Source organism: Sciurus vulgaris, assembly GCF_902686455.1.
Source record: "Sciurus vulgaris genome assembly, chromosome: 5".
NCBI classification, from domain to species: Eukaryota; Metazoa; Chordata; class Mammalia; order Rodentia; family Sciuridae; genus Sciurus; species Sciurus vulgaris.
Window position 1 is genome coordinate 133,675,744 of NC_136465.1, and position 26,920 is coordinate 133,702,663.

Here is a 26,920-nt window from a genome sequence, read left to right on the forward strand (position 1 = left end):
CAGCCTTCCCCAAGGACTCCTCTGAATTTCTGCCCATCCACACCCCCCCATACTTAACTAGTCTTTGTATTAGTATCCTATTGCTTCTGAAACAAATTACCACAAAGTTTGTGACTTAAAATAGCCCAAATTATTATTGTACAGTTCTGGAGATCAGAAGACTGAAATCAAGGCGTTGGCAGGGTTACATTCCTTCTGGAGGCTTCTGTTCCCTGCCTTTGCCACCTCCCAGAGTCTACCAGCATCCCTTGGCTTGTGGTTTCTTTCTTGAATTTCTCTAAACTCTTGCTTCCGTTGTCGCATCTCCTTCTGTGACTCTGATTCTACTACCTCCCTCTTAGGAGGACCCTTGTGATTATGATTGCCCCATCCAGATAATCCAGGATAATCCTACACTCCATGAACCTTAATTTAATCACGTCTGCAAAATCCCTTTTGCCAAGGCAAGTAGCATGTTCACAGATTCAGGGGATCTTTGAAGGGCTATTATTCAATCTCCAACTATTGCTGCTTCTAGCTTTGTGACACATTATAAATCTGTCCTTTTTTCCCCCTCATTCTACTGTCACTGTCCAAATTGAGGTGCCTATCATTTTACAATCTTCATGCCTATGGATTTTTCTTCCTCTTACTCTCCTGCCCAGTGCTTCCACATAAATATTGCTTTCTAAAACATTACTTTCTCCCTGACAGCTCTGCTCAGAAACTATCAGTGCTTCCCTGTTGTTTTTATTGGCAAACTCTTTTGTAAAAGGCTGGATAGTCATTATTTTAGTTTTTATGGGCCAAAAGGGAATATTGAGGATATTTTGGGGGTACTTACATAACGATTTAATGTGTTCATTAAAAAAATGTACAAAATAGGCAGTAAACAATGTAGCCATGTCTGAACTGGCCAAGTTCATCTCCTCCGTGCCTGCCTCGTACATGCTGTGGGCTCTCCCTGCAGCCTCCCCATATTTTTGCTTCCTGGAAAAGCTCTGTCCTTTACCAAAAATGTCATCTCTTCTCCACCTATTCAAATTCTACCTAGTTTTCAGGACTCAGAGCAAGTCCTGCCTCTTTTGTGAATCCTGATGGTAATAGCCACCATGGTCTCTCCCCGTGATTCCAGTCAATATCATCTATGTATCAGGAGAAAGCTTTGTAAAGCTTTATAGCTGGTACACTGATCCTCCAATGTGTGAACATTATCCACTATACAGTATTTGTTTCTGAAGAAAAGAAATTGAGAACCACTGATCAGTATCACTTAATTAGCACCTAATTACATAATGCCTTCTGTTGTTGTTTAACTAGATTATATTGTCCCTAATGGCCCTATGGTCATGTTCCTCTTTGTTTCCCACAGAGTTATGTGTATAATATATTTACCATGGGCTCCAGCATTTATATATGGGGTTTACTCTCTTTATGGGGTTTACTCAATACGGTAAAAGTGGTAATTAGAATTTCATTTCATAATTTTTGCCATATTTGACTCCCAAATTAATATTTGCAGGAGAGGCTGTTTGGAGTTCAATTGTTATTACTTATTGGCATATAGCAAGTATAGTGCCAATGTTTGTGTTTTAACTTTTAATTGACTCACTTTAAAAATACCTAGGGCTGGGACTATAGCTTAGTTGGTAGAGTGCTTGCCTCACATGCACAAGGCCCTGGGTTCAATCCTCAGCACCACACACAAAAAAACAAAACAAAAAAAAACCCCAAATTTATTTGAAAACTTCCAAAGCAATGATATCAAATTTAACATTCTTGAGAGCATAGTTTCATGTTCCCCTCATTTGCATAAAACTCATTTGCACATTTGCAAATATGCATATCTGCATATTTTTATTAAAATAAAAAATATTCTTCTGTGTACCACCACTCATATGCCACATGTTGGATATACTGACTTGATTGATGTAATATAGAAAAAGAGAAAAATATACTTACCTTTTTTATATACCATGGGGAACAATCCAAAGTGAAAACTATTGTAATGAACACAATTCTGCTAGAATTATGGTTCTGAGGAGGCCTGAGAAGAGTGTTATTTTCATATAGGTACCAGAAATCTCAGAATGAAGTTTTATAAACTTAGTTCTTACTTTTTAAGACCATTTCTAACCATTCTGAGTTATTCTCCTCATAAGTTGAAGTTTTTGAAACTGGAGCCTTACAATATGGTATAGGGGATACGAATTTCTCTCCTGGACATTATGCCAAGTGAAATAAGCCAGACACATAAAGACAAACACTACATGATCCCACTTATATCTGAAATCTAACCAAGTTGACTACATAGAATCAGATAAATGTGGTTACGGGGGTGGGGAGGTACAGCAGATGGGGAGATGTTGGTCAAAGGGTACAAAGTTGCAGTGCTTCAGAATGTCTAGAGATCGCACAGTATGATGACTGGTAGTTCTGTATTCTGTAATGGAGATTGGCTTAAAGAGTAGATTTGATATCCTTTTAACACACACACATATCCCCCCCCACACAGGTAAGTATGTGAGGACAGGGATATGTTAGCTTTGAAGTGGGATAAAAGAAGTAGAAAATAGGTAAAAAGGAAACATAAAAGAGGAACAGGGAAAAAGATTTTAATTCAAAAGTTCTGCATACTTTTCCAGGGCTGTCACTCCCCACTTGAGTTTCTCTTCCAGGCCTGTGACTTCCAAATTACTGGAAAATCTGTAAATCTACCTGTGCGTTGTTAATTAATCCTCTTTCCAATATATAGATTAAGTAAAGAGTGATACAATATCTTGAGGAACCTATAATTTAGGGGACTTTTCGATACTATCTATTGATCAGATAATAAAGACCGTGTCAGTTTGAGGATGCAGAGATTGAGCAAGACTACCAAAATCTGTCTTTAGATCTCTGGAATGTTATCATCCTACAAACCTTTACATACTCCCCCCACCCCAAGTTTTCTTTCTCCAAAAGGCATCTCTGACTCTTGCCTGCATTTCCCCTTGAGTGAGCATTCCTTGCTTTATCCCCAAAGGCACCTCTCTCTTGAGGTGGCTATCATTCTCCCCTGATTATGTATTTACTTTCCTAAATAAAGTTCAAGGTATCCCCCTGACTGGCATGTGCTGAAATCCTTTCCTGTCCCATATGCCAAGAACCCCACTGGTCCTGAGTAGAGTTCCCCCTTCTCTCCTGGAACTCCTCCGACCCTTCTTAGGAGACACCTCTTCTCCAGTGAGAGTCTGACTGACAATCATTTCCCTTTATCTCTGTCTATTAAACCATGTCTTACACTTTAAATATATATGTGAATATTAAACATATATATGTAATTAGATATATATGTAATACTTAACCACTCTTGTGAGACGAGGACAATATAAAGCTACCATTTCAAAATATATAATATTTTTATAAAATGCATTTTAGAAAAAATAGAAAGTTGTAAGATTTCTGGGCCTTCATTATAGGGTAACATTAGGTTATCCTGAAACAGAACACTGATGAACCTGAATGGCATAGGGCAATTTTATAGGTTTTATTATACTCTTATTTTATTTCTCTTACCACAAATATAGCACGTAGAGCTCCAGGGTACCTCTTTAAGTCTCAGTAATTAATATAGTATCACATAAAACAACAATACAGGATGAAGTAGTTAGAGGTATCCACATAAGAAGCTGTGGTGTGAACTGATCCCAAGATGCAGGTGAAGGGTGTCTTGCTGTGTGCTGCTGAACACATGCAAAGGGCAGAGGGGATCCCCAGGGGTGGCTTTTGGAAAGGCACCAGGAAATGTGTGATACCCATCACTTTAAATTTGAATCTTTTCCTGTGTCTTTGGGATTTATTATCTTAATTTGGCTTCTGAATTGAAATCCCTATATATGTATGTGTGTATATGTACATATATATTTTTAACTTAATTTTTTACCTTTCCCTTTATCTTTAAACTTAATTTTTTTTTTTTAGTTGTATATGGACACAATGATTTTACTTTATTTTTGTGGTGCTGAGGATTGAACCCAGAACCTCACATGTGCTAGGCAAGCACTCTATCATTGAGCTATAATCCCAGTCCTTATCTTTAAACTAATAAAACCTTTGTTTTTTAACCTTTCCCTTTTAATAAATGTTTTGTTCCTGTGGGAACCATAATCTGTGAAAATATTTTAGCTATCAGAAGCCCCAAACATGATAGTCGTTAACAGGATATGTCATTCAGTTGTCAGGAGTTTTAGAATCTTGATTACTTTGTTTCTAGAACATCCTTATAAATAACAGGAACCCCTGCCTGGGCCCTCAGTTCATGTCAAGTTAATACTTAGTTGGCTCTTCTCTTGTCTCTTTAGAGAGGTCTGGCTTCACAGTGAGGCCGGTGGCTGGCTACCTGAGCCCAAGAGACTTTCTGGCAGGACTGGCCTACAGGGTGTTCCACTGTACTCAGTATGTCCGGCATGGCTCAGACCCTCTCTACACTCCTGAACCGTGAGTACCACATTCAAAGCCAGACTGGATGGAGACCACCACACTGTGAGTGGTCAATGCTCACTTGACTTGGAAGTGACTTAGGCCCTCTTTTACCTCCAGAGTAATTTCATCTTTCTAGGCAGGTGAGTCACAGCACACACCCAAATAAGAAAGGGCTCATTGAAGGAGCAGACTTCTCAGCCCTGATCCTCTTGTTCTAGCTCATTTCCCTAACTTGAACCCAATGCTGGACCTCCTGCTTGGCCAGCTCTGCATTCCTGTTGAGGAAAGGCTGGTACAGGGATGAAGTAAGTTTGGACACACAACAGGACTCATGCGACTCCCTAGGTGGCCCCTCTTCTGTCCAGGAGGCTCATGCACATACACCATAGCAACTCATTACTAAACCCCTCTCCTTTCATCTTTTATCGCCCCAAACTCAGAACTGCATGCTGTGTTCTCCCTGCCATCTTAGTTTCTGGAACACTCCTCCAATCCTGCCCATCACCTCCAGATACCTATGAGGTTTGTGATTTTTCTTCGACTTTGTCAGCTTTCCTTGAAAGACCCCTCCTTTGGGTCTTTTGTACATTCTCTGTAGTGGGCTAAGTGGGCAGAGGAGCTATAAGGCGGTGTCATGTTGTTCTTTGATGGATAGGCAGTGGGGGTCAGCTGAGACCCCCCCATGGGTTAATCATTTGGCCTCATCACACATGATGTCACACAGTCTACAAGTGTCAAATGCCTTGTATCTTGTTTCTTTGTATGCTTTTAAAAAATGTGACAAAAACATATTGGAAGATTGCTATGTGGTTGGATTGTTTGAGAATGAGACAACAGACAACATCCTTGCACTCTGGGGGCAAGGAGGGAGGCAATGGTTAGCATAAAAGCAGATAGGTGGAAATTTGGGCAGGTGTGAGCAGTCCCTCAAAGTGCCACTATGCAACATGAAAGCAGAGCAGGGGGAGGAGATGGAGCGTCATGCTTGCTGCTTGTTTGGATTGGATCGTCAGGACAGACTTGTGGGAGGTGACATTTGAGCAGAACCCAAATGTGAGTATTTCAGGGTAGAAAATTTCAAGCCAAGAGAGCAGCAAAGCAAAGATCCTAAGGCCAGCCCAGCAGCTGAAGTGGGTTTTCTGCCCCCTTGGGCTCCATTCACATGATTGTCTCTCCCTAATCTTGCTCTAATCTGTTGCACCCTGTTCCACAAGCCACTCTGGTTATCCTTTGCTTATGGTGCTGTTTTACTTGAATAAGCTTGTGATTAATGGGCTACCATGGTCTTCACTGGGGAGCAGAGAACCTTTGAGGTTCCAGCAGTTAAGTAGCTGAAGTGGGTAGGGATTAGAGCTGAGTCTCTGAAGCCCCACTCCCCCTCCTACGCTGGCATGAGTCACTGGCCTGGTGGGTCCCTGCAGGGTCACTACATTGTTTTTCAACTCTGTTCAGCTTCCCTGAAAGTGTTTGCAGGGTAAACAAAGGTTACTTATAGGACTCAAGACATTTGGAAAAGAAATGCTTCTTAGAGTGCTCAAAGGAGCATTGTCAGAGTTAGAAAGGCAATCTCTAAATCTAGCCCAGAGGGTTTACAAATGGCCCTGTTTACAAATAGTAGGCACTTTGTTAGTTCCCTCTGAATAACTGGCCCTCCTGAGACCTGTGATAGCGTGCCAATAGGTATGCAGAGAAGAGGGCAAAGAAATGAGATTTTAGCCACAGAGGTCTATAAAATTTTGGGATAATGTGTTACATTTTTACCAAAGTACTTTCAGCCAATTCATTCAACAATATTTATGTGCAATGTTAGCAGGGAGGAGCAGTGGATTTGAAGATGAATAAAATATAGTAGCTCTATTTTATTTATTTATTTATTTTAAAGCAGCTCGCATTCTGGCAGGGGAGATAGAAACATAAATAATTAGGAAAGAGTGTGGTTAGGGCTATCATCAGAGTGTGGACAATGTGTTAGAGGAGCACAGAGGAGAGAGAGGCCCTGAAAAACTCTTCAGAGGTGATGTGATCTGAATGGAGGTTGGGGAGGGTGATTAGGAATTTCACTTTTAGGCAAGGTCTGGTGGGGAAGGGGAGTGGGGCTTCAGAGACTCAGCTCTAATCCCTACCCACTTCAGCTACTTAACTGCTGGAACCTCAAAGGTTCTCTGCTCCTCAGTGAAGACCATGGTAGCCCATTAATCACAAGCTTATTCAAGTAAAACAGCACCATAAGCAAAGGATAACCAGAGTGGCTTGTGGAACAGGGTGCAACAGATTAGAGCAAGATTAGGGAGAGACAATCATGTGAATGGAGCCCAAGGGGGCAGAAAACCCACTTCAGCTGCTGGGCTGGCCTTAGGATCTTTGCTTTGCTGCTCTCTTGGTTTGGAATTTTCTACCCTAAAATACTCACAAGTACGAAGCTGTGGAGGCATGCAGAAGGCGTCAGTGAGCAAGGCTTGATGAGCAGAGTGGTCAGAGTACAATTTATGTATTAGGGATGAAATGTACCTTCAAGGCACATGATAAACCGTCCTTTGTCAAACTAGAACACCAGTTTAATTTTGCAGGCCACAGGGAGCTCTCCAAGGTTCTGAAGCACGATTTCAAGTGTATTTAAGAAAGATGACTGGGGGTGGGGCCTGCAGAAGCCATCTGGCTGCTCCTAGTCAGGGAGTTCACATTCCAGGAAAGGAATATAGTTATATGGTATTGCACTGGGAAAGGTCAGTGGGCTAGTGCAAGAGGGCACCAATGTGATGCTCCCTTAAAACTGTAGAGATGGAAATCACCAAGTTTTGGTGATTACAATAGGGATAAGGAGATGGAGAGCCTCTAAGGTAATGCTGAGGATTTCACTGGGAAGCCAAGTGGGTAATTATTTCTAATAATGATTGAGAACATTGGAAGAGAATCAGGTCTGGAGGGAGGAGGGATGGAAAGGGAGAGAAGAAGAGAATTTGGGCTTCAGGTATGTTGTCTTTGAGGTGCCCATGGGTGAGACCTCCAGATGGAGAAAACCCTGGTAGTTGGAAACAAGGGTTTGGGAGTTCAGATGTGAATTCAAAACTCCCACAATAGAATTGAGTTTTTTTTATTTATTTATTTTTTTTTAAGTTTGAAGAGTCCTATGACCATTCAGATAAGAGGAAATAGACTATAGAAACTGGGGATTCATTAACTTTTTTTTTTTTTTTTAATAAAATTTACTTGTTTTTAAAAATTGTTATTTTACAAACAGGTAATACATGTACATGTCTCAGAATTCAAAGGCGGCTAAAGAGTATACTGCAAACAGTGAGGTCCTTTCCTTGCTCTGTTCATCCTCTCCAGGGGCCATTACTGATGCTAGTTTGTATTGCGTCCTTCCAGAAATATGCCAAGCAGACTAAATTCTCTGCCTATCACAAAAGCATATATCACTTCTCAACCACACAGTTTGAATCTATGGAACACTGTACTGGAAGAGCTGTTACCTGCTCAGGCACTTTCACCAGCATTGTCTTTGTGATGAAATCCCCTTTTCTCATTTGAAAACCAACAAAGAGGGCAGATTCTCCAATTTGCAAAGTTCGACTTGGCTATTGTGTTTGTTGCTTGTACCCTGCTTCCAAATAACTGCCCTCAATTATTGAACTGTGGTAGCAGAGACAGCAATAATAAGAAAGATGAGCCATGAGGACCCAGGTAGAAATGAGAATGAAAGCAGCAAAAGACATTATCTGAATAAAGGGATTTTATTTCCCTTTTTGGTTTGGATAGAATGTATTTTGCTATCACAGGTTTCAACACGCACTGGGTTTTAAACACATCTTTGGTTTATTTTAATATTTTGCATTTTAAAGGTTCCAGGTGTGCTAAACCTGGGTATACTGGGGGACATAGATTTAAAAAGTGGTGGCAGGTTGGGTTGGTTCCCTTGGAAATGTTTTCTAGTCTGGAGGACCAGTAGAGAAAGTCCTGGGGAATTGCTGATTTTCCTGGTGGGAGGAGTTGCTTTTCCATTTGTTTGCACCAGGGTTAAAGGTGCTCTGCTAGGAGGAAGATGCTGTTGTTCATCCTCCCTTAGAGCGGTGCCTGAGGCAGAGATTTGCACTTCAGTATTGCCTAGTGAGTGCTTTGATCAGCTGTGATCCCAAGCAACGTTGTGGCTAATCAAGTATTGATGTTTACAAATGATTTCTTTTACAAAATACCAATTGGGTCAGATTCAAGGTTATTCCAACAAGACCATCCCTCTAGCTCACTGGGATAAAAGGGAAAGATGCAGAGTGCCAACACAGGCATATGAGCATCACTTGGCATGTATGCAGTGGCAGAACAAAAAATTTAGAAGTCCTACAGTGTCTCTGATCTGCTTTTTGTCTCTCTGGATAAAGTTCGTTTGTGTGCTCAGCCATGTTGTGCCCTCTGATCTTCTCACCCTCTTTTAGAACAGCTTCTTAACCTTGGTTGACGCTATTGACATTTTGGGCCAGACCATTCTTTGTTGTGGGGGGCTGTACTGTGCATCGTAGGATGTTTGGCAGCATCCCTGGTTGCTGCTCACTGATTTCAAAAGTACCCTCTATCCTACCTTCCACTGTAGCTGCAGTAACCAAAGGTGTGCCTAGAGGGCGACAACGACTCTGACTGGGAACCATTGCTGAAGAGTAGGAAGTCTGCTAGCAGTATTCCTGTTGCTTTTCTGTCTGCCAATAAGTGTGCTCCCTCCTCTTAGAAACAATCTGTAGACTTGGTTTCCTTTTTAAAACTCAAGCCAGGAAATAGCATTCCTTTATTTAATTTTGGCCGGTTCCCTGCTACAAAAAGGGAAAAAAGTCTGATTTCATTAAACTGTTTCTGCTTCCTCCTGGCCCCTCTGAGACCTTCTGCTCCAGCCACACTGGCCTTCTCACCATCCTTGTGAACCTGCAAGTTCATGTCCCCAGCCTTCTGCACAGTGGTTCATTCTGTCTGGAGTGAATGATTGGTGATGTCCTTTGAATTTTCTAGGATTCAGCTCAGTTGCATCCTGCTCCATGAAGACACTCCCAGGCAGAGATAGATGTTCCTCTAGCATATTACCCTACTTCTATTTTAGCCCTTACAACACTGCCTGGTAAATATTTGTTCATGTGTCATGCTCCTTTATATGGCTATAGTGAACTCATGGCCAGTTGGCAAAGGCAGCACAGGAAACAAGAAGATCCAGACTAAACTTGTAGTGGATCCCTAATCCTGGCATAAAAAGGGAAAACTGAGTCAAGAGTGGGATAAAGCCATGCATGGCACTGCCAGTTGGAGGTGCCAGGGTTGAGACATACAGAGTCCCAGACCCAGGGGGAGCTCTGTGGAGAAGTCAATGCTGCAGGTCTGTATGAAGTCCTGGGCACACCCTGCATTGCAGTGAGGCCCTTTCTGAATTGCTGCACCCTGGGCTGGTGAGTGTCCTCCACTTGTCCTGACTGCTCTACTCTGCTTTCAGGGACTGATGCTGGTCATCTCTCCATGAACGGGACATTTTTACATGTTCAGTGTCTTCAGGCAAAACTGTGAACCTTTAATGATAGGATATTAGACAACAATGAAAACTGTGAAGCTAGGTCATGCAGACCAGAATAGCCTTCTCTTCAAACTGCACCTACCAGTGGACAGTCTATCATATTCATTGGTTTTGCTTTTGGCATAAAAATAGTCTCAGAAAAAAAATGATATTCACTATGAAGCTGAAGAAGAGGATCCAAAGAAAGCAGGAAGGTTGTCTCTATTGCCCCCTTATTAAGAAGGGAGAAAGAGAGGGGAGGTGGTTCTTTCATATGGTGCAAAGAAAAGTACCTTTGTTTTTCTCTTTGGGTAATAATCCTAAGTATTGTCCTACCTTAAAGGTAGAAAAGCTCTTTGCCACACCTTATAAAATAAGCCTTTCTGTGACATGTTCAAAATTACATTTGAACTACTTTAAATATCATATGAGGAAGAATGCTGTGAGTTTGGTGATTTCTGCTAAGCACTAGTACAGGTGTGTAAAGTGCTGCCACATGTAGGTGTGTTCCCCATGTCTGAAGTGGATGGGTGCTCCTTCCCCAGGGAGAGAATGGACCAGAGAGGCAGGAATGTTTCTGGATTTGCTCTAGACACTGCTTTGAAGAGTAGGAGTGGAGTTGGGGCTGATTCAGTTCAGGAAATTCTTGGGCATCCAGGGAATAGAATCAAGTTGGAAGGGAATCTTTACCTCATTCCTTTGCTCCAGAGTCTTGGCCTGATCTGGTCTCTGACATCGGGCTTCTTCTCAGAGAGTGCTTTGGATTTTCACATGTTGTATTTATCCAATTCCCTGTACCTCTGTCTCAGTTCATTTGGCTTTCTTCCCTGGGCACTTCCTTCTAGGGAGAATGTGGTCTCTGTCTTTGGTTCCTATAGACACTCCTCTAATGTGTTTTGTGCAAAGTGGATGTTGGGCACTTGCTAATTGCATTTGCATGTGCACATTTACTTGTGTATGTGGTTTGCAATGCTGTCTGTGGTCCCTTTGTCCAATGATACCTTAGAAATGCAGAACTCTCTAACAAGAAATGCAGTTGAATAAAACCATATTCTCCTGGGCCCATATTTCATGCTTTCCTTCATATTTCTAGGAGTTGACTGAGGTCTAGAAAATGAAGGACAGGCAAAGAAAATCCTGTTTCTAAAATATGGCAAATATTATGTATCTTTGTAATAACTGAGTCTTGTTCTTTTCAATTTAGACCAAACCCCACCTTGGCCTAGATTTTTGGATGGAGACCCAAGGAGTCCAGGTGTCTCATGGTTCAATGCCAGGTGCCCTTTAGAACATAAAACATTGCCTAGAGCAGGACTGAAATACACAATCATAGCACAACCCCTGCACACCTTCAGGGAGAGGCAGCTAGGAATTTAAAATACAAACATACATTCTTTGAGGTCAAGTCAGTACAATATCTATTTTTTCAGAAAAGGTATTGCCAAAGCGATAAAGCAATTTGATTCCAGAAATTTCTTCTTAAAAATGTTTTAATGAAAACATTTAAAAATATTAATTATATTTTATGTTTCAGATGTTATGCTTAGCATACTAGTAACAAAGGTATACTTGGTACAATATAGTGTAAATTCATTAAATCAATGGGTTCTAGATTTAGGGCTACATTGAGGTGACTGGTCCTTCAGCAAATACTAATGGGGCACATATTCTGCCCTGGTGATATCACTTTTCAAATTGAAAATTAACTTGCATTATTAGGAAATAATTCACAACACCACTGACTAATATTGCTGTGTTTATTGCCATAATACAACTAAATGCATTTGCATTAAGGAAAATATTTTTCCCCCCACAGTTGAATAGTTTAGGGGCAATTAATGTTATTTTTAAATATAACTGTTTTAAAGTTTAAAAAAGGCTTTGCAGTCAGGTGATTTTTCTTATAATTGCTACTGTGTTTCAATTTTACAAGAAGAATAAAAGTGAATTATTTCTGACAATATTTTTCATCTGCTTCTAAGTAAAGTGAATGAATTTTATGCTTAGCCCTTGCTTATGTGAACAGAATCCTCTCCAAAAGGGGCAGAAGATGTCATTTATTTCCTTTTCTTGGGGCTTAGGCATTCATCCTCGTTTGTTAAGTAATAATATCAGCAGGTAAAGACGCAGGCTTTCGTGTTTATAGGAAAGGTTGGCTCCCGCTGTCTGATTGAACAGATGCCTCTCACCACGCCTGCAAGAAGAGGGAAGATACCATCTTGCCTTTCTGGACATTCTCTCCTTACACCCACCTGAGAGATTCTGGGTCTGCAAACTCGTGGGATTTAAGCCCTTGCCATCATGGGTATTGTTGCTATCGGGCTTTCCTGAAGTCAGGTGTGGCATGGTCTTCCAGGCTTGTTTGAAGCCGGTTCTGTCCTTTGATCCTCACAGGATGGCTGATCTGCTTCATTTATCATGAGGAATCATCTCCTGTTTCACTGGGGGGCTCTGGGGATAGGGCCTCACCACAGTGTAGTACTGCAGATAGGAGACTGCTATGCACCGTCCTGAGGGAGAAGGACCTGGGACTGCAGGCCATAAAACCAGATCCCGCCATCAGCTCTCAGTGTGACATTGGCAAGCCATTTAACCTCCCTGTGTGAGGGATGATGAAATAATGCTTTGATCTTTGGAGAGAAAAAAGCTTGATAAAAATACCAAATAGGTGCACTCTTCCTCAACACCTCTTAAATTCATTGGAGGCTAATGTGCCTCATAAAATTCCAGCACATCCTTATTTATAAGGTTCATGTTACTAGACCTAGACTCCCAAGTTTTCAATCATTATATTGTGTCTCATTTTGTGATATGCCTAAAAGCAAAAAGAACCCCTATTGCAGAGCCTATTGTCTCAAGAGCTCCAAGCTAACACTACACATTCTATTAAAAAAAAAAAAAAATCCTATACATTATTTAAGACCTGTGCATTGTGAAGCTTAATCTGTGCCTAAGTGCTGCTATAGCCCTGTTTTTGCTCTTTGAGGCTCTCTGCAGTGACTTGGGATAAAGCTTCAGCCACTTTTCCTTTTTCTTTCTTTCTTTCTTCTTCTTTTTTTTTTTCTTAACTGATTTGAAGCAGGATTCCTTCTGCCTCCCTGCCCGCTGCCCCCAGGATTGTCTGCCCCCAGGATTGTCTTCATTGTGTGATGCCCATAATCCAAAATTAATGCTCATGAACACCTGCACTTGAATCAAAATTCATATCCCCTCAGCACCCTGTCGTCAGGAGAAGTTCATTAGGTACCTTCAGGTGTGGAAGACTGAGATGACCAGGGAGCCGTTTTTTAAGGAATATTTGCATTTAAAAATTGAAGTTCAGAAGAAATGCAAAGTGATTGAATTTTCAGTAAAAAAAAAAACAACAACGTAATCACCATCCAGCCCTCTTCACTACAGTGTGGAGAATGACATCCACGCACAGGACAGACGCAGAAGCCACCACAAGAGAGACAAAAGGTTTATGCTATTTCCACTCACATTCTGCTCGTTGGCATCATTCCACTCACCTCTGTGAGGTGTGCAGGTCTGTTGCCATTTTACAGATGGCAATTCCAAGGTTCAAAGAAGTCAGGTAATTTCCCTAAGGCCACACAACTAGAAAACAGCCAAACCCCGATCTGGTCTAAAGCCCATATGCGACACTGGAAATTAGGAGAACCATACTTGGGTTTCACTTGGATTCACTTCTATTTGGAGCAATAGAGCCCTATCAACACCTGCTCTATTCAGTTGAGTTCAAAAATCAGTTATTGGCATTTCTCATGTGCCAGGCTTTTATAAGCACAGGGAACCCAAAGAGGAGTGTGGCATGACCTCTTGCCCAGAGAAGCTTACTGCTTCTTACCTGATACAATTCCATGGAAAAGGGAAAAATTCATTTGAGTACAATAAACTTAGGTCAAAACATAGTTTAATGTAATATGAATGACAATACTTAACTCATGGGAACTTTCAACTCATTGTCTTACTACATCATGTAAGAATATCAAGAGATAGGGACCCTTGTAATCTCTGTTTTATAAATGAGCAAAAGGCTATGTCTGCTGGTCAGTATGGCAAGATGTGACTATTTACACTTTTTAAGCAAAATTAAATAAAACCACTCATTCAGTCAGTGGCCACATTTTAAGTGTTCTGTAGACACCTTTGCCAAGTGGCTATGATATTGGTTAGCACAAATAGAGAACATTTTTATCATTGCAGAAAATTCTATCAGACGGTACTGCTTGTAAGTAATTTGCCTGCATGAGAAATGAACTTAAGTCTGACTATGTACATGCTTTTAACTCTTATGTTATACTGCTGCCTCCATTTTAGTGAAATTGGGGAACAGGAGGGAAAGTTAAACAAGTCTTATTTCTCGAATAAGAAATGTCTCAAAAATGGTGGGGGACTTGTGACATATCACCAGAAGTTCCATTGCAGTTGCTTTGTAGCCCTTGGAAGAACTGGGAACTACTTCATTGGTTAGATCAGAAACATTAGTACTTGCTGTTTGTCTTTTAATGAAACCATAAGATGACGTTTACTAAGAGTTTTTCTAAAATTGTGACTTATTAACTTTTCAGTCTCAATTCCTAATATAGTCCCTGGTACATAATAGGCACACAATAGATGTTTCTGGGACTGAATTTTAAGGAAGATAATTATAATGTCTGTCAGTCTCAAAAGAATCATAGTGAAGAGTAACATTGGTGGCCTTCCTTAAATTCCTAGTAGGGGAAAGTAAAGGTTTCTTCCAGGGCCACATGCATGTGTTGGGCTTGGGTTTTGTAAAAAGATGGCCAAACTTGTATTTATCTACCCTGTGAGATGGCCATAAGAGAGAGTCATCCCAAGAGCTGCCAAAAATCTTATCTGGGCCAGATTTTACAGTATGCTATTTTAAAATCTAAACTAAAGAAAGTTCGTACATAGCTCCAAAGCAAGCCTTGAGAAAAAATTACTTCAATACCAAATTAATTCCTGTTATCATCTTAGTGAGGTGAAAACAAACCAAGTCATCCGCCTGCTACGCATCCTGGTGTGTTATCCCAGACTACTTGCATTTACCCACCAAATGTTGTGTGAAAGCTGAAGAAATACTCGATTTTGGCTCAGCTCACCCTCTGCACCCTTCCCACTCATCCTCCCTTCTCTCCATGATTTTGCTAAAGTGTTGGCTTCTGTCATGTAGAACAAACAAAACCTATAGAAAAATGTTTTAAAAGACAGATGTACCCTATTTGGGATGGGAAGCAAAGGCAGGATGCTCACTCACTGCCTCTTAAAGGCTTTAATTTACGACAAAAATAAAAAGGAGTTGTTCAATACTGAACACGAGGAGTCAGCTTGGAAAACTGATAAGAGGAGAAAAATGCCAGACTCATTTTGAATTTGGACTTAACAACCAGGACCCTTATTTCCCTGCAGCAAAATGATCGTAACTTTCTTCGAATGATTTAAGAATTCCCTGGAGACATTTTGCCCAGGCCCTTTTGTGGGCCTGCCTATCTTGGCAGGCTTTAGAATCCTCCTAACAGGGCTTATCAGAGAAGATTCCAATTTAGAGCAGCAAAAGTCTAGTGTCTGATATCAGCTCTCGCTATTTTTTTTTTTTTTTTTAAAGAGACACGATGTTTTACAGTGTTAACAGTTTTGAAAAGTCCTACGTTTCCAGTGAACAGAGCTCTTTTGTGAAAAGGGCTCTGAAAAGTATTATTCAGGTGAAATGCATGAAAGGGATGGGAATTAAAAAGAGAAAAGTTTGCCGATGTGCAGATTGGAGCAGCCTGTGCTGACAGGTGCAATTATGACCAAATAATTGAATCTTTTAAAAGAGATTTGGTGAGATAAAGCAATAGTTGTAGACTCACACTGGAAACCTGTTCCTAATTAGATACTCAGGGGTCCAACTGTGGATGATACAACCAACGCAGGGATCTCAAACTACTTTACGTGCAGGACGTGGATGCATTGTAAAATAGGGTGAAATAGCATAATTTCAACCCAGTGGACCTTAATTAGTGCCAAGGTTGGAGGGAAGGTTGTGTGGTCTGCAGTCTCCCTAAGATTCCCCATAGCATGGAAACTCTCAACTCTACCAAAGTGGTGGCCAACTCGGATTCTAAGTGCTTTAGTCTTAAAGAAACAAAAGAAAATATAAGTTTGCAGAGTTAATGAATTGTTTTCTTAAACAATTTTTTTATTTGTTCTTTGGTTGAAGTGTTTACAGGCATTTTAGTGTCCTTTGTCTACAAATGCCTTAGCCAAAGATGGTGCAATAAAGAATAATATGGTGTTTATTTCAGAGCAATAGAGAATAGTATGGTGTTTCTACCAGACCCAGAAAAGATAATAATCTCGTTCCTGGTCTTGAAATATTGAAGTTAAAGCCTTGTCTCTGTGAGAAGTGAGGTTACTGTACACTCAATCCATACTTTGTTCAGGGTCTGGGGATAGTTCTTTCCTAGGGTCTCCACATGGAGAAGGAGGTGATGTGTGAAATACAGCACAATCATTTCTACTTAGAACAAAGGGCATTCCTAATATTCCATTAATAATACTATTAGACATCTTGCTTCAGGCTTTCATTCTTAATGAAACAATATAACTTATTCTTTTATGTCGTATGATTTTTTTCTTCCAAATCTATAATTTCTTTTATTCTGTGTGTAGTTGGATTACTTTGTCATTGTAATACTATTAAAAGTTCCTAAGTTGGCTAGTGAGTCATAGGTTTCTGATAACAACACCTTAATTTAAAATCCAGGTGATAGCTCCTTTTCTATCATGGAAAATTGACTCCTTAATGTCTTTGGACCTCTAGTAATTTCTTTTTACCTTTGTAACTGCCAACTTTTTTCTTTGCTTTTGGGCTCCATTAGTACCTTGGTAGATAGGGGACTGTCTTCTGCATCAGCCTTTCTGAAGTATTTGACAAGCTCACAAAGTTAAGTATACAAAGGCACTAAGGGTCCCCTGCTGCTGTAGCCATGACCTACCTTATTCTCTTCTTACATATGAAGCACTTATCATTGTTCAGCCTTTAGTAAGCTTTCACGATAACTGTTATTTTAGTTTTTGATCACTGTTTTTTGTCCATACTATGACTTAATACTGTTTTCAGAATTTTCCTGGGGTTTGACATCTGGTCTAACTTGGAATTATTGTTGCCATATCTTCTTCTGGGATCAACAGGGTGCTTCAGTATTTATATCATTTGTTAAAATGGTGGTAGTCAGATTTTCTATGATGGGCCACTCCACCTGAATTCCAACATTGGTGGTGGCTCAAAAAAATTGATCACAAGAATGAATTTATGGGGTCTATTCCCAGCGTAGAAGTTAGACCTGTAATCAAACCTAATGTATGTGCAAGAGTAATTAGTTCCCTCTTCACCTTTCTGTCACCTTCCTTATTCTCCACTATCATGACGTGATTTTAGTGGAACTAAACTTAGACAACTTAAAATTACATAATCACATTCAGCTTTAGCTTTAAATACTAGTTGTTTAAAACCTGTTAAGATAGCTCCTAGTGTCAGTTATAAGAAGGGGTCTCATCCCTGGCTATGCCTTCTTATCACCTGGGGAACTTAAAAAAAAAAAAAAAAAGAAAAGAAAAGATGCTCATGTCTTTTCAGAGAGCCTGACTGAACTGGTCTTAGGTGGGGCCTCGCCCTTAGGCATTTTTTAAAATGTGCCTCAAGTGATTTGGAGGGTTCTGGACTCATAAGTGGGGAGAGACTTAGGACATACCTACTACAGTTTCTTTATGCTAACTAACTTGGTTGAACTCTCTCCCTATAGCCTGAGTCGTGCCCCTTTCTCATTCATGCCATATCTGTAAATTAAAATGAGAGCAGGCAGAACATAGCTTTGGAGTCAGAAAAAATTTAATTATAAATCTTTTCTGTGTCTCTTATAAGAAGGATATGACCTTGATAAAGATTCTTAAATTTACTCAATTTTAGTTTCCACATTGGTCAAATGGGTATAATAAAGCTTCCTTGTAAGCGAACATTAGATTAATAATGTGTTATGAAAATATTTAGTATGGTATCCAGTAAATAACAGCTCAGTATATATTCTTTCTTTTCCCTTCTCTTTTTTCTTATTTCATTAGATAAGATAGAGTCTTGGATAACACTTATATATTCCTTTAAGTTCTAAAATACAGTAAATCTGATTCTTTGCTATAAGCAATGTGCTTGGAGAATGACCTCCATGTATTCAGATTCTGTGCAAAAAAGGAGGCTATTGGCATACGGTTGTCAAAGGATGAATCTAGTTTCTTCTAAGTCCTGTCCACATAGTCTCACTTGGCTGCCCTCTAAGCTGATATGTTTACCAAGTGTCTGGCCAATGTTGAGGATGTGGTTCAAGTTGTGGGAACATGATTCTCTGAGTGGTGTCATCTGTTTTATGTGGCCATCAATCTTACGCCAGTTACCACCATTCACTTGCTTCAACCATATGACTATACAACTGACTTCCTCTTTGTAATAATGGTGGTAGCACCTGGCATGTACTGTAGCACCTATTTAAAGAGACACACTTCAGAGGAACACATGTAAAATTAAAAAAAATCTTAAAATTACTTACTGGCTAATTAGTTTTTTTGGTCAAGAAAATGAAATGTTGCTGCATCTCCATCCATGCCAGAGAGTCACAGGAAAATTCATCCCACTTCAACTTGGTAAGAGGGAACAGTTCCTTCTTCATAGTAAGGACTCAGGTAGGCAACAGCCTTTTTTGCTGTGACACATATCTCTCTCCTTTGCCCACTTATCCAACACCATGTGGAAGCTGAGGACATTGAGAGAAGTTCCAAACTTTTACTATTACCTAGTTCAGTTACCAGTTAGAGAACTTGGAGATACCTTCAAGGTGCTCTCTGAAGGAAGTTGCTCATATAATAGTGGGACAAATTCTCTATGGAAAAGCCACTTTGATAATGACAATATGACCCTCTATGGTTTCCCAGTGCCTTCCAAACAGGGATGCATACAAATTTAAGAATTAGAAGCATGAACTTATAAATCATGACAAGCTGAATTATAATTTTGGCTTTCTTTCTAATCAAAAGACAAAAATCACAATAAATTTAGCTTAAATTTTTTATCTTTTTGCAGAACTGGAGATTGAACCCTGGGTCTTGGGCATACTAGTCTAGCACACTACCACTGAGTTACATCCCCAGTACTAGTTTAAAAATGCTAATTGATTTTTATTTATAATTTCAGAATTGGGCAAACTCTAGAACCAAAGAAGGTCAAAGAATTCCAGGGCTGCAAGGTGGTCAGACATCTGTGGGCAGAAATGTTGGGGTTGACTAAAACTCAGCTTTTTTTTTTTTTATTTTTATTTTTTTTTAATAAGAACATCCTCCTAAGTTAGACTTTCTGTTAGTTCATGTACTAAGTTAGGTTGTGGTTCATTACACAAGGACTCAAGTATGGGGGTATTCTCAGGCTGAAATTTAATTTAGTTTAACACTATGTATAATAAGAATCAGCAAACTTTTTTTGTAAAGGGTCAGTGAGCAGTTATTTTAGGATTGTCAGGCAATGTGATTTCAGTTGCAACTACTCACCTCTGCAGTTGTAGTCAAAAGTGGCCATAGACAATACATAAACAAATGGATGTGTCTATGTTCTAATAAAACTTTATAAAAACAGGCACTGTGCCAGTTTTGGATTGTTGCTATAGTTTGCTACAGCAATAGGATCAGTAGGATCTTGCACTAATTAGTTACTTTAATTTTCTAAGGTTGTTTTGAGGATTAAAAGAAGCAATGTATATAACAAAACATCATGTGTTTACCACTTGAAAATAAAGGTGGCTTTTATTTAAAGTATTGTATATGATATAACTTAAGATGTCATTAATAGTAATATACCTCTGAATTTCAGAGCTATTAAAGTATGAATAGTGGTAATTAATTACAGTAACAAGGTTATATTTCAGATTTTATTCTTGTTCTACCAGTGATAGTTTAAACATGTCTTTGTAATGTTTTTTTCTTTTCAGAGACACATGCCATGAACTCTTGGGACATGTTCCACTACTTGCAGATCCTAAGTTTGCTCAGTTTTCACAAGAAATAGGTCTGGCATCTCTGGGAGCATCAGATGAAGATGTTCAGAAACTAGCCACGGTGAGCTAATTTTCAACTTAAAAATTTGTTCCATGGCTACTTGTAAGATGAAGGAAACTTCAGAGTCATTGATTATGAATTATCTTCAGATTTTTCTGGATGGAGCATGGTTTTGTCCTTCCCAACTTGTATTCTTTGAAAGACCACTGAATTCTTAGTTTATTGACCACTGAAATGTTCTTGTTCAGGAATCAGCTACATTCAAAGGGCTAGATGGTAAATATTTTAGGTTTGCAAGTCATATAGTCTCTCTCACAGTTACTCAGCTGAGTTCCTGTGACACCGAAGTACCACAGATAATACATAAGTCCATAAGTGTGGCTGTGTTTTAATAAAACTTTATTTACAAAAGCTGGTAGTGGGCCAGATTTGGCCTGTGTGCTATAGTTTGCTTAATCCCATGGAACTATGAGTAGTAGAAAAATATGTACATTTATGGTAAGTAGGAATTGTTATCTAATATTATCTCTGACTAGTTGATATGGCTATATTCAGACATAATTTAAATCAGCAATAAGAAACTCAGTCTCAACAATTATTCTAAGTACAAAACTAGAAAAAGATTTAATAGATGCTATGATATCAGCAAGGTTATTCTCAATATAAGCAATATAAGAAGAAAGGTGTAATGTTGGCTGCAATATTTAAGCCATTGAAAAGCTAGATCTAGCAAACTCATATATCATCCCTAGTCCCATTTCAAAGAGCGTGGGTCAGGAGTGGGGGAAAGAGGTTAGCAAACGCCCTTACCTACAGAGACCAGATAGCCTAGATGAGCAAAGTCACCAGAGGAAATAAAAGGGAATCTTAGATTGTATGTATTTGGTGCAGATACACAGCAATGGCATATTAGATATGCAGGGATATTCTTTATTCCCCCCAAGAAATAAGTTTTCTCCTAGATTTCTTAAAACACACTTTCAGTATATCTTCTGTTTAAAACGTTGATGAAGATATGAGAACTGTGAATAATTCTGTCATAAAAGAGAAACAACAGTGAAAACATCTAAATGGTAATGACTCTTGGTGTCCACATGGAATGGGTAGGGGTCAGTGGGGACTGAGATGAACTGGGGAAAGCATGCCTCTTGTATAGCTGAAAGCTGTTTCTCAGCTCTCACTGATGGTTTTCAGAATGAATGCCAGGCTTTGTGTTGCCACATTTTTGAGCGAGACTGGCAATCTAGATTAAATTTAAGGATTTAAAACAAAATACCATAATAAACTGAAGAATATATTTGTATACTGATTCTGGATCTTGATTTCCAAGTTAAAATCTCTGCTGTAGGACTGTATCTCATAGTGACTTAAAATAACATTATATGTTTATCTCATAATTTCTATGATTAGGAATTTGAGAGCAACTTAACTGAGTGGTTTTGGTTCTGAGACTCTCCTGAGGTGGTGGTCAAGATGTTGGCTGGTTTGTAGTTATCTGAAGGTTTGGGAATCTGCTTCCAAGATGACTCTCTCATGTGGATATTGGCAGGAGGCCTCTCAGCTCCTCACCACGTGAGCCTCTCCATATGCTACATGAGGTCCTGCCTTCTTCCATAGAAAGTGATATGGGGCTGGGGGAGAAAAAGAAGGAGGAAAAGGAGCAATAATCTATAATGTCTTTTTTTTTTGGTAATTAAGTCCAACTTTATTTTTTTTATTTTTTATTTTTTTAAATTAAAAATCATAAATTTACATAGGGCAATGTTTTTTGATTCATTGTTATTTTTCCCTTCCCCCCCACCCCTCCCACCCCTCTTTTCCCTCTATACAGTCCTTCCTTCCTCCATTCTTACCACCCTCCTTATCCCTAACCCTAAACCTAACCCTAACCCTAACGCTAACCCCTCCTACCCCCCATTATATGTCCTCATCCGCTTATCAGCGAGATCATTCATCCTTTAGTTTTTTGAGATTGGCTTATCTCACTTAGCATGATATTCTCCAATTTCATCCATTTGCCTGCAAATGCCATAATTTTATCATTCTTCATGGCAGAGTAATATTCCATAGTATATATATGCCACAGTTTCTTTATCCCTTCATCAATTGAGGGGCATCTAGGTTGGTTCCACAATCTGGCTATGGTGAATTGAGCAGCAATGAACATTGATGTGGCTGTATCTCTGTAGTATGCTGATTTTAAGGCCTTTGGGTATGGGCCAAGGAGTGGGATAGCTGGGTCAAATGGTGGTTCCATTCCAAGCTTTCTGAGGAATCTCCATACTGCTTTCCAGAGTGGCTGCACTAATTTGCAACCCCACCAGCAATGTATGAGTGTACCTTTTTCCCCACATCCTCTCCAACACCTATTGTTGCTTGTGTTCTTGATAATCGCCATTCTAATTGGGCTGAGATGAAATCTTAGGGTAGTTTTGATTTGCATTTCTCTTATTACTAGAGATGTTGAACATTTTTTCATATATCTGTTGATTGCTTGTACATCTTCTTCTGTGAAGTGTCTGTTCATTTCCTTAGCCCATTTGTTGATTGGATTATTTGTATTCTTGGTGTAGAGTTTTTTGAGTTCTTTATAGATTCTGGAAATTAGCGCTGTATCTGAAGTATGAGTCAAATACTAGTCCATGTTCTATTCATTAGAGGGATGACTCACCCCACACTCAAGGGGAGAGGAATTAGATTCTGCCATTTAATTAAAGAAGTATCAAAGTATTTGCGGACAAAATTTAAAACAGCTTATGAATCCTGCTATTTACTTCTTAAACTTGGTTCTGGCTTTAAACTTTATGTTTAGAATCTTTTTGTTACTTTTCAAATTTCCCTTGAAATCTTCTGTTTTCAGTTTCTGGCCCTCTACATCTTGTGTCCTTAGTTAGGGATGAGCATATTGCTTATTTGTCTGACTGAACAGCCACAAATTGGAATTCAACCCTGCCAGGCTCTGTGTGGTGCTCACTATGTGTGTGTGTACCCCAAGAAGGAGAGGGCTAAGGTAGAGTTCGTGGATGTGAATATAGATGGAGCCTACTGAATGCTCATATTCCTTTTTAAAAGCAGTGACAAGAAAGCAATATTATTGTTCTTTATATACTCCATCAAATGATGATTTCTCAATTCAATTATTAAAACTTATTAACAAGGAATATAACATGATCCTCCTCATTTTTTTAAAAAATTATAACCTGCATAGACAAAACTAAGAGTTTTCAGAGGACAGAAAGTTTATGCTGAGTCTCAAGAGATGAGAAGAAGTCAGCTAAGTGGAGAAGAAGGCAAAGGGGAGATCAGGATCTGTTTCAGTCAGATTATGACATCCCTATGGTTTGGTAGGACTGTGCTCCTTTCTGGAGCCGCTGGGGATGATCTGTTTCCTTGTAAAAAATAGGAATGGACCTGTGACAGGTGAGGGAGGGTCAGATGTCAGCAGCTTGCTGTCTTGCAGTGGCTTTTATCAGTTACAAACAAAAACAAACAAAACAAGTCCACAGAATGAGGCTCTAGATGGCAGAATAGAGATAGTAACGCTACTTTGCTCATCCTCTGGATGGAAACCCTATGACAAGTGTGTAAATGCTTGTAGTGGTGATTGGCTGTGGGTGAGCACTGGAGATTGATAACACAGAAAATGGAACTTGGAGTTGAGACAAGGGAGAACAAAGCAAGAGAAGCAGAATACCCTCGCATCTGGTGTATCTGTCGGGGGAGAGGGTCTTTCCCTTCTAAGGGACTAAGGTGAAAGAGAAACAGACAGTGCAGTGCAGAGGGCTGCACCCTGCAGACAAATGGCTGGAGTAAATAGGTGGCCCAGAGTCTGCACAGCAAGTCAGCTTTAGAGAAGAAATTCACTGCATCTCTCAGCAAACTGAGTGCTAGAGCCTGGAGCCATCTTGAGAAGAGGTCAGAAAACTCAGCATAAGCCCATCTCAGGGTCCCCGTGGACACCCCACTGCTTTGGTCAGTGGCAGCCACAGGAGACAGTGGTGTCTTGGGAGAATGTCTCTGACACAAACCTGTTGAGAGATTTATAGTGGGGAGCTCAGGCTGCAATATGGAGGGGAGTGGAGGACACGGTGGTTCAGTAATCCTGCCTCTGAGAAGTGGAGTGACGCCAGTTGTGTGTGGTTTTGCATGGGGCCAGGTTGGAAGGTGCTAAGATCAAGGCTAGTTGGTTGTCTGAGCCCTGGACCTTCCTCTCCAGAACCGAATTTGGTGACTCAATACTCCCTCTACCCTTGGAGGCATTCTGGGTATATGCAGGGCTTTGACATTGACAACATCCCCAGGTACAAGATTAAAACCCTCTGGAGCAAATAGAGGCCTTGCAAGGTCCACATTCCACCAAAACTCTGTCAATAAAAAGGGCTTACTGTGGCTCTGACATTTGCCATGCCCCAGGGTATGCAGATTAAAACCCTCTGGATGTGCTGGGAATGTGGCTCAGTGGTAGAGTGCTTGCTTAGCATGCATGAGATCCTAGGTTCTATTCCCAGCACTTCAAAAACAAAACAACAACCAACCAAACAAAAAATAACACCCTCTGGAGTGAATATACCCTTGGTGTGCTCAATAGTCTGCCTTAACTTGTTTGGTGAGAAACATGGGATGCAGCCTATATACCACCCTAAAGTCCTAATTTGTTTGTCAAGAACTGAGAGGAGCTTTTCCGCGCAGCTGCGGAGAGTGGAAGGTGTTTCGAAATGGCGGCCGGGTGGCAGAAGAGCTCGCGTGCCCGTTGCCGGGTTCTTCGAGGTGCAACATCCAGTGAGTTTTGAAGATGTATGGAGGTCACTGGAACAAAAGCTTTCCAAAACCTTGTCATAGAAGATGACTGCAGAAAACTAGGATCGCATTTGACATGTAACACGGTACCATAGTACCTGTCAGTGAACGCTCCAGTCCTTTTGCTATGGTATTCAGAAATACATCTTTTCCTCAAAGGTGTGGCATACAACATTGTGGAAGGAAAAAATGAAGAGTTTTTCAAGAAAAGGAATAGCAAACAAAATTTTATTTGATATTGATAAACAATAATTACGTGGAAAAATACATGCTTGATGATTTTTAATTGCTGTGGACAATAAATTGTTAAAACATCCTTTTTAAATAGCTTTGTTCTCATAGTTACTCATCAGACCTGTTTTTAACATACTTTGATAATAGTTCTTGTCAGTAAGTAGCTCGTTTGTGGATAGTGAGTGTCACTGACGTAGGCAGCTAGGGAGATAGTAATGGCAATTTTTTTTTTTTTTTTTTTTTTTAAATACACAATATCTTTATTTCTTTTTTTTTTTTTAATGTGGCTGAGGATCAAACCCAGTGCCTCCCTCATGCCAGGCAAGTGCTCTAACACTGAACCACAACCCCAGCCCCTAAATAGCAATCTTATACAATAAAAAATTTTTTTTCCTATAAAAAAAAAAAAAAAAAAAAAAAAAAAAAAAAAAAAAAAGAACTGAGAGGAATTAACAAGCTGCAATTTTGACCCCTAAGCCCAGCCCCCTCCTTACCTCTGCTGTGAGGAATTAAATTCACCTCCATCCACAACTCAGTTCCATTAGAAGCCTGGCAGACAATTCTATTTATGTAAAAAGGGAGATATAAGCCCCAATTTGTCAACCTGTTTCCAGGTGGGAAGAGATAGGGGAGGCCGAGGTCCAGCTCTTGGGCAGACACTCTCTCAGTATGGGCAGAGTGGAAAAACACAACAGTTGATGACATTACATCAATGCAAGTCTTCTATGCCAATTATAGCCATGCCTTGTTAGATTGCATAGGCCTGATAAGACTGAAGGTGAATTCCACAGAAGGGGAGCTGTGATTCTCACATCTCTCTCTCCCTGTGAAGCACCTGGATCTGCACCAATCTCCAATTAGAGAACAAAAGCTTCAGGACTTTGAACACTACTGGAGCAACCAGAATCAGAATTGTTTTCAAGGAATAGAGCTACTATCAACAGTGCCTGTGGAAGTCCCCAACTTCTGATGGGGTACCACTCCCATAATAGGAGTAATCACAGAGGGTACATCCCACATACTCTGTTGTCTACATCACATCTGCCTGAAGTACCAGGGTATCCCTACTCTTATAAGGTTTGTAGAGATAGTTAACATCTCATACCCCGAATCCATGAATCGTAATCAAAGAAACTACAGGAGAGTATACTATAGAGTCCACTTAGAAATAAACTAATTATCCAAGTCACACTGTCAAGCCACATGTTGTGAGGACCACCACAAAAAAGCAGAAGAGAGCTCCATCCCCATAGATGCAGAAATCCCAACAGAGAAACACAAGAATTACAAAAAAACAAGATAATGTGCCACCTCCTGAGGTTTGTAACTCCATAATAAGAAATTCCAAAGACATCAAATTGGATGAAATGCTGGAAAAATAATTCCAAATGATGATTTTAAAAAAGCTAATTGAAATCCAAGAAAATACAAATAAACAATTGAATGAATTGAGAAAGAAAATGCAAGAATATGAGGGAACACTTTCATGAAGATACATCAATTTTTAAAAAAAAATTCAACCTCAACCTCAGTTGAAAGCCTCAACAACAGACTACATCAAGGAGAAGAAAGTATTGGAGCTTAAATATCAATCTTCCAAACTATTACATTCAGACATCAATAAGGAAAAAATAAGAATGAAGAGAACATACAAGATCTCTGGGACATCATTAAAAGAGCAAACATCTGTATAATCATCATATTGGAGGGAGAAGGGGTACCTGCCAAGGACAGAGATAACCTATTCAGTGAAATAATAGCAGATCATTTCCCAAGATTGAGAAGGATATGGACATCCAGGTAGGGGAGACATTTAGAACCCCAAATAGACATAATAAGGAA

General features: G+C 39.8%; 1 protein-coding gene across 1 annotated transcript in view; it reads left to right on the forward strand.

The window, feature by feature from the left end:
* Window positions 1–26,920, forward strand: part of TPH2 (tryptophan hydroxylase 2) — a 91,338-nt gene that overhangs the window by 32,269 nt on the left and 32,149 nt on the right. Inside the window, exons 7-8 of the mRNA XM_079142411.1 lie at window positions 4,323–4,458; window positions 19,981–20,107. Of these exons, the coding sequence (XP_078998537.1) occupies window positions 4,323–4,458; window positions 19,981–20,107 (263 nt within the window). The remainder of the gene's footprint in view (window positions 1–4,322; window positions 4,459–19,980; window positions 20,108–26,920) is intronic.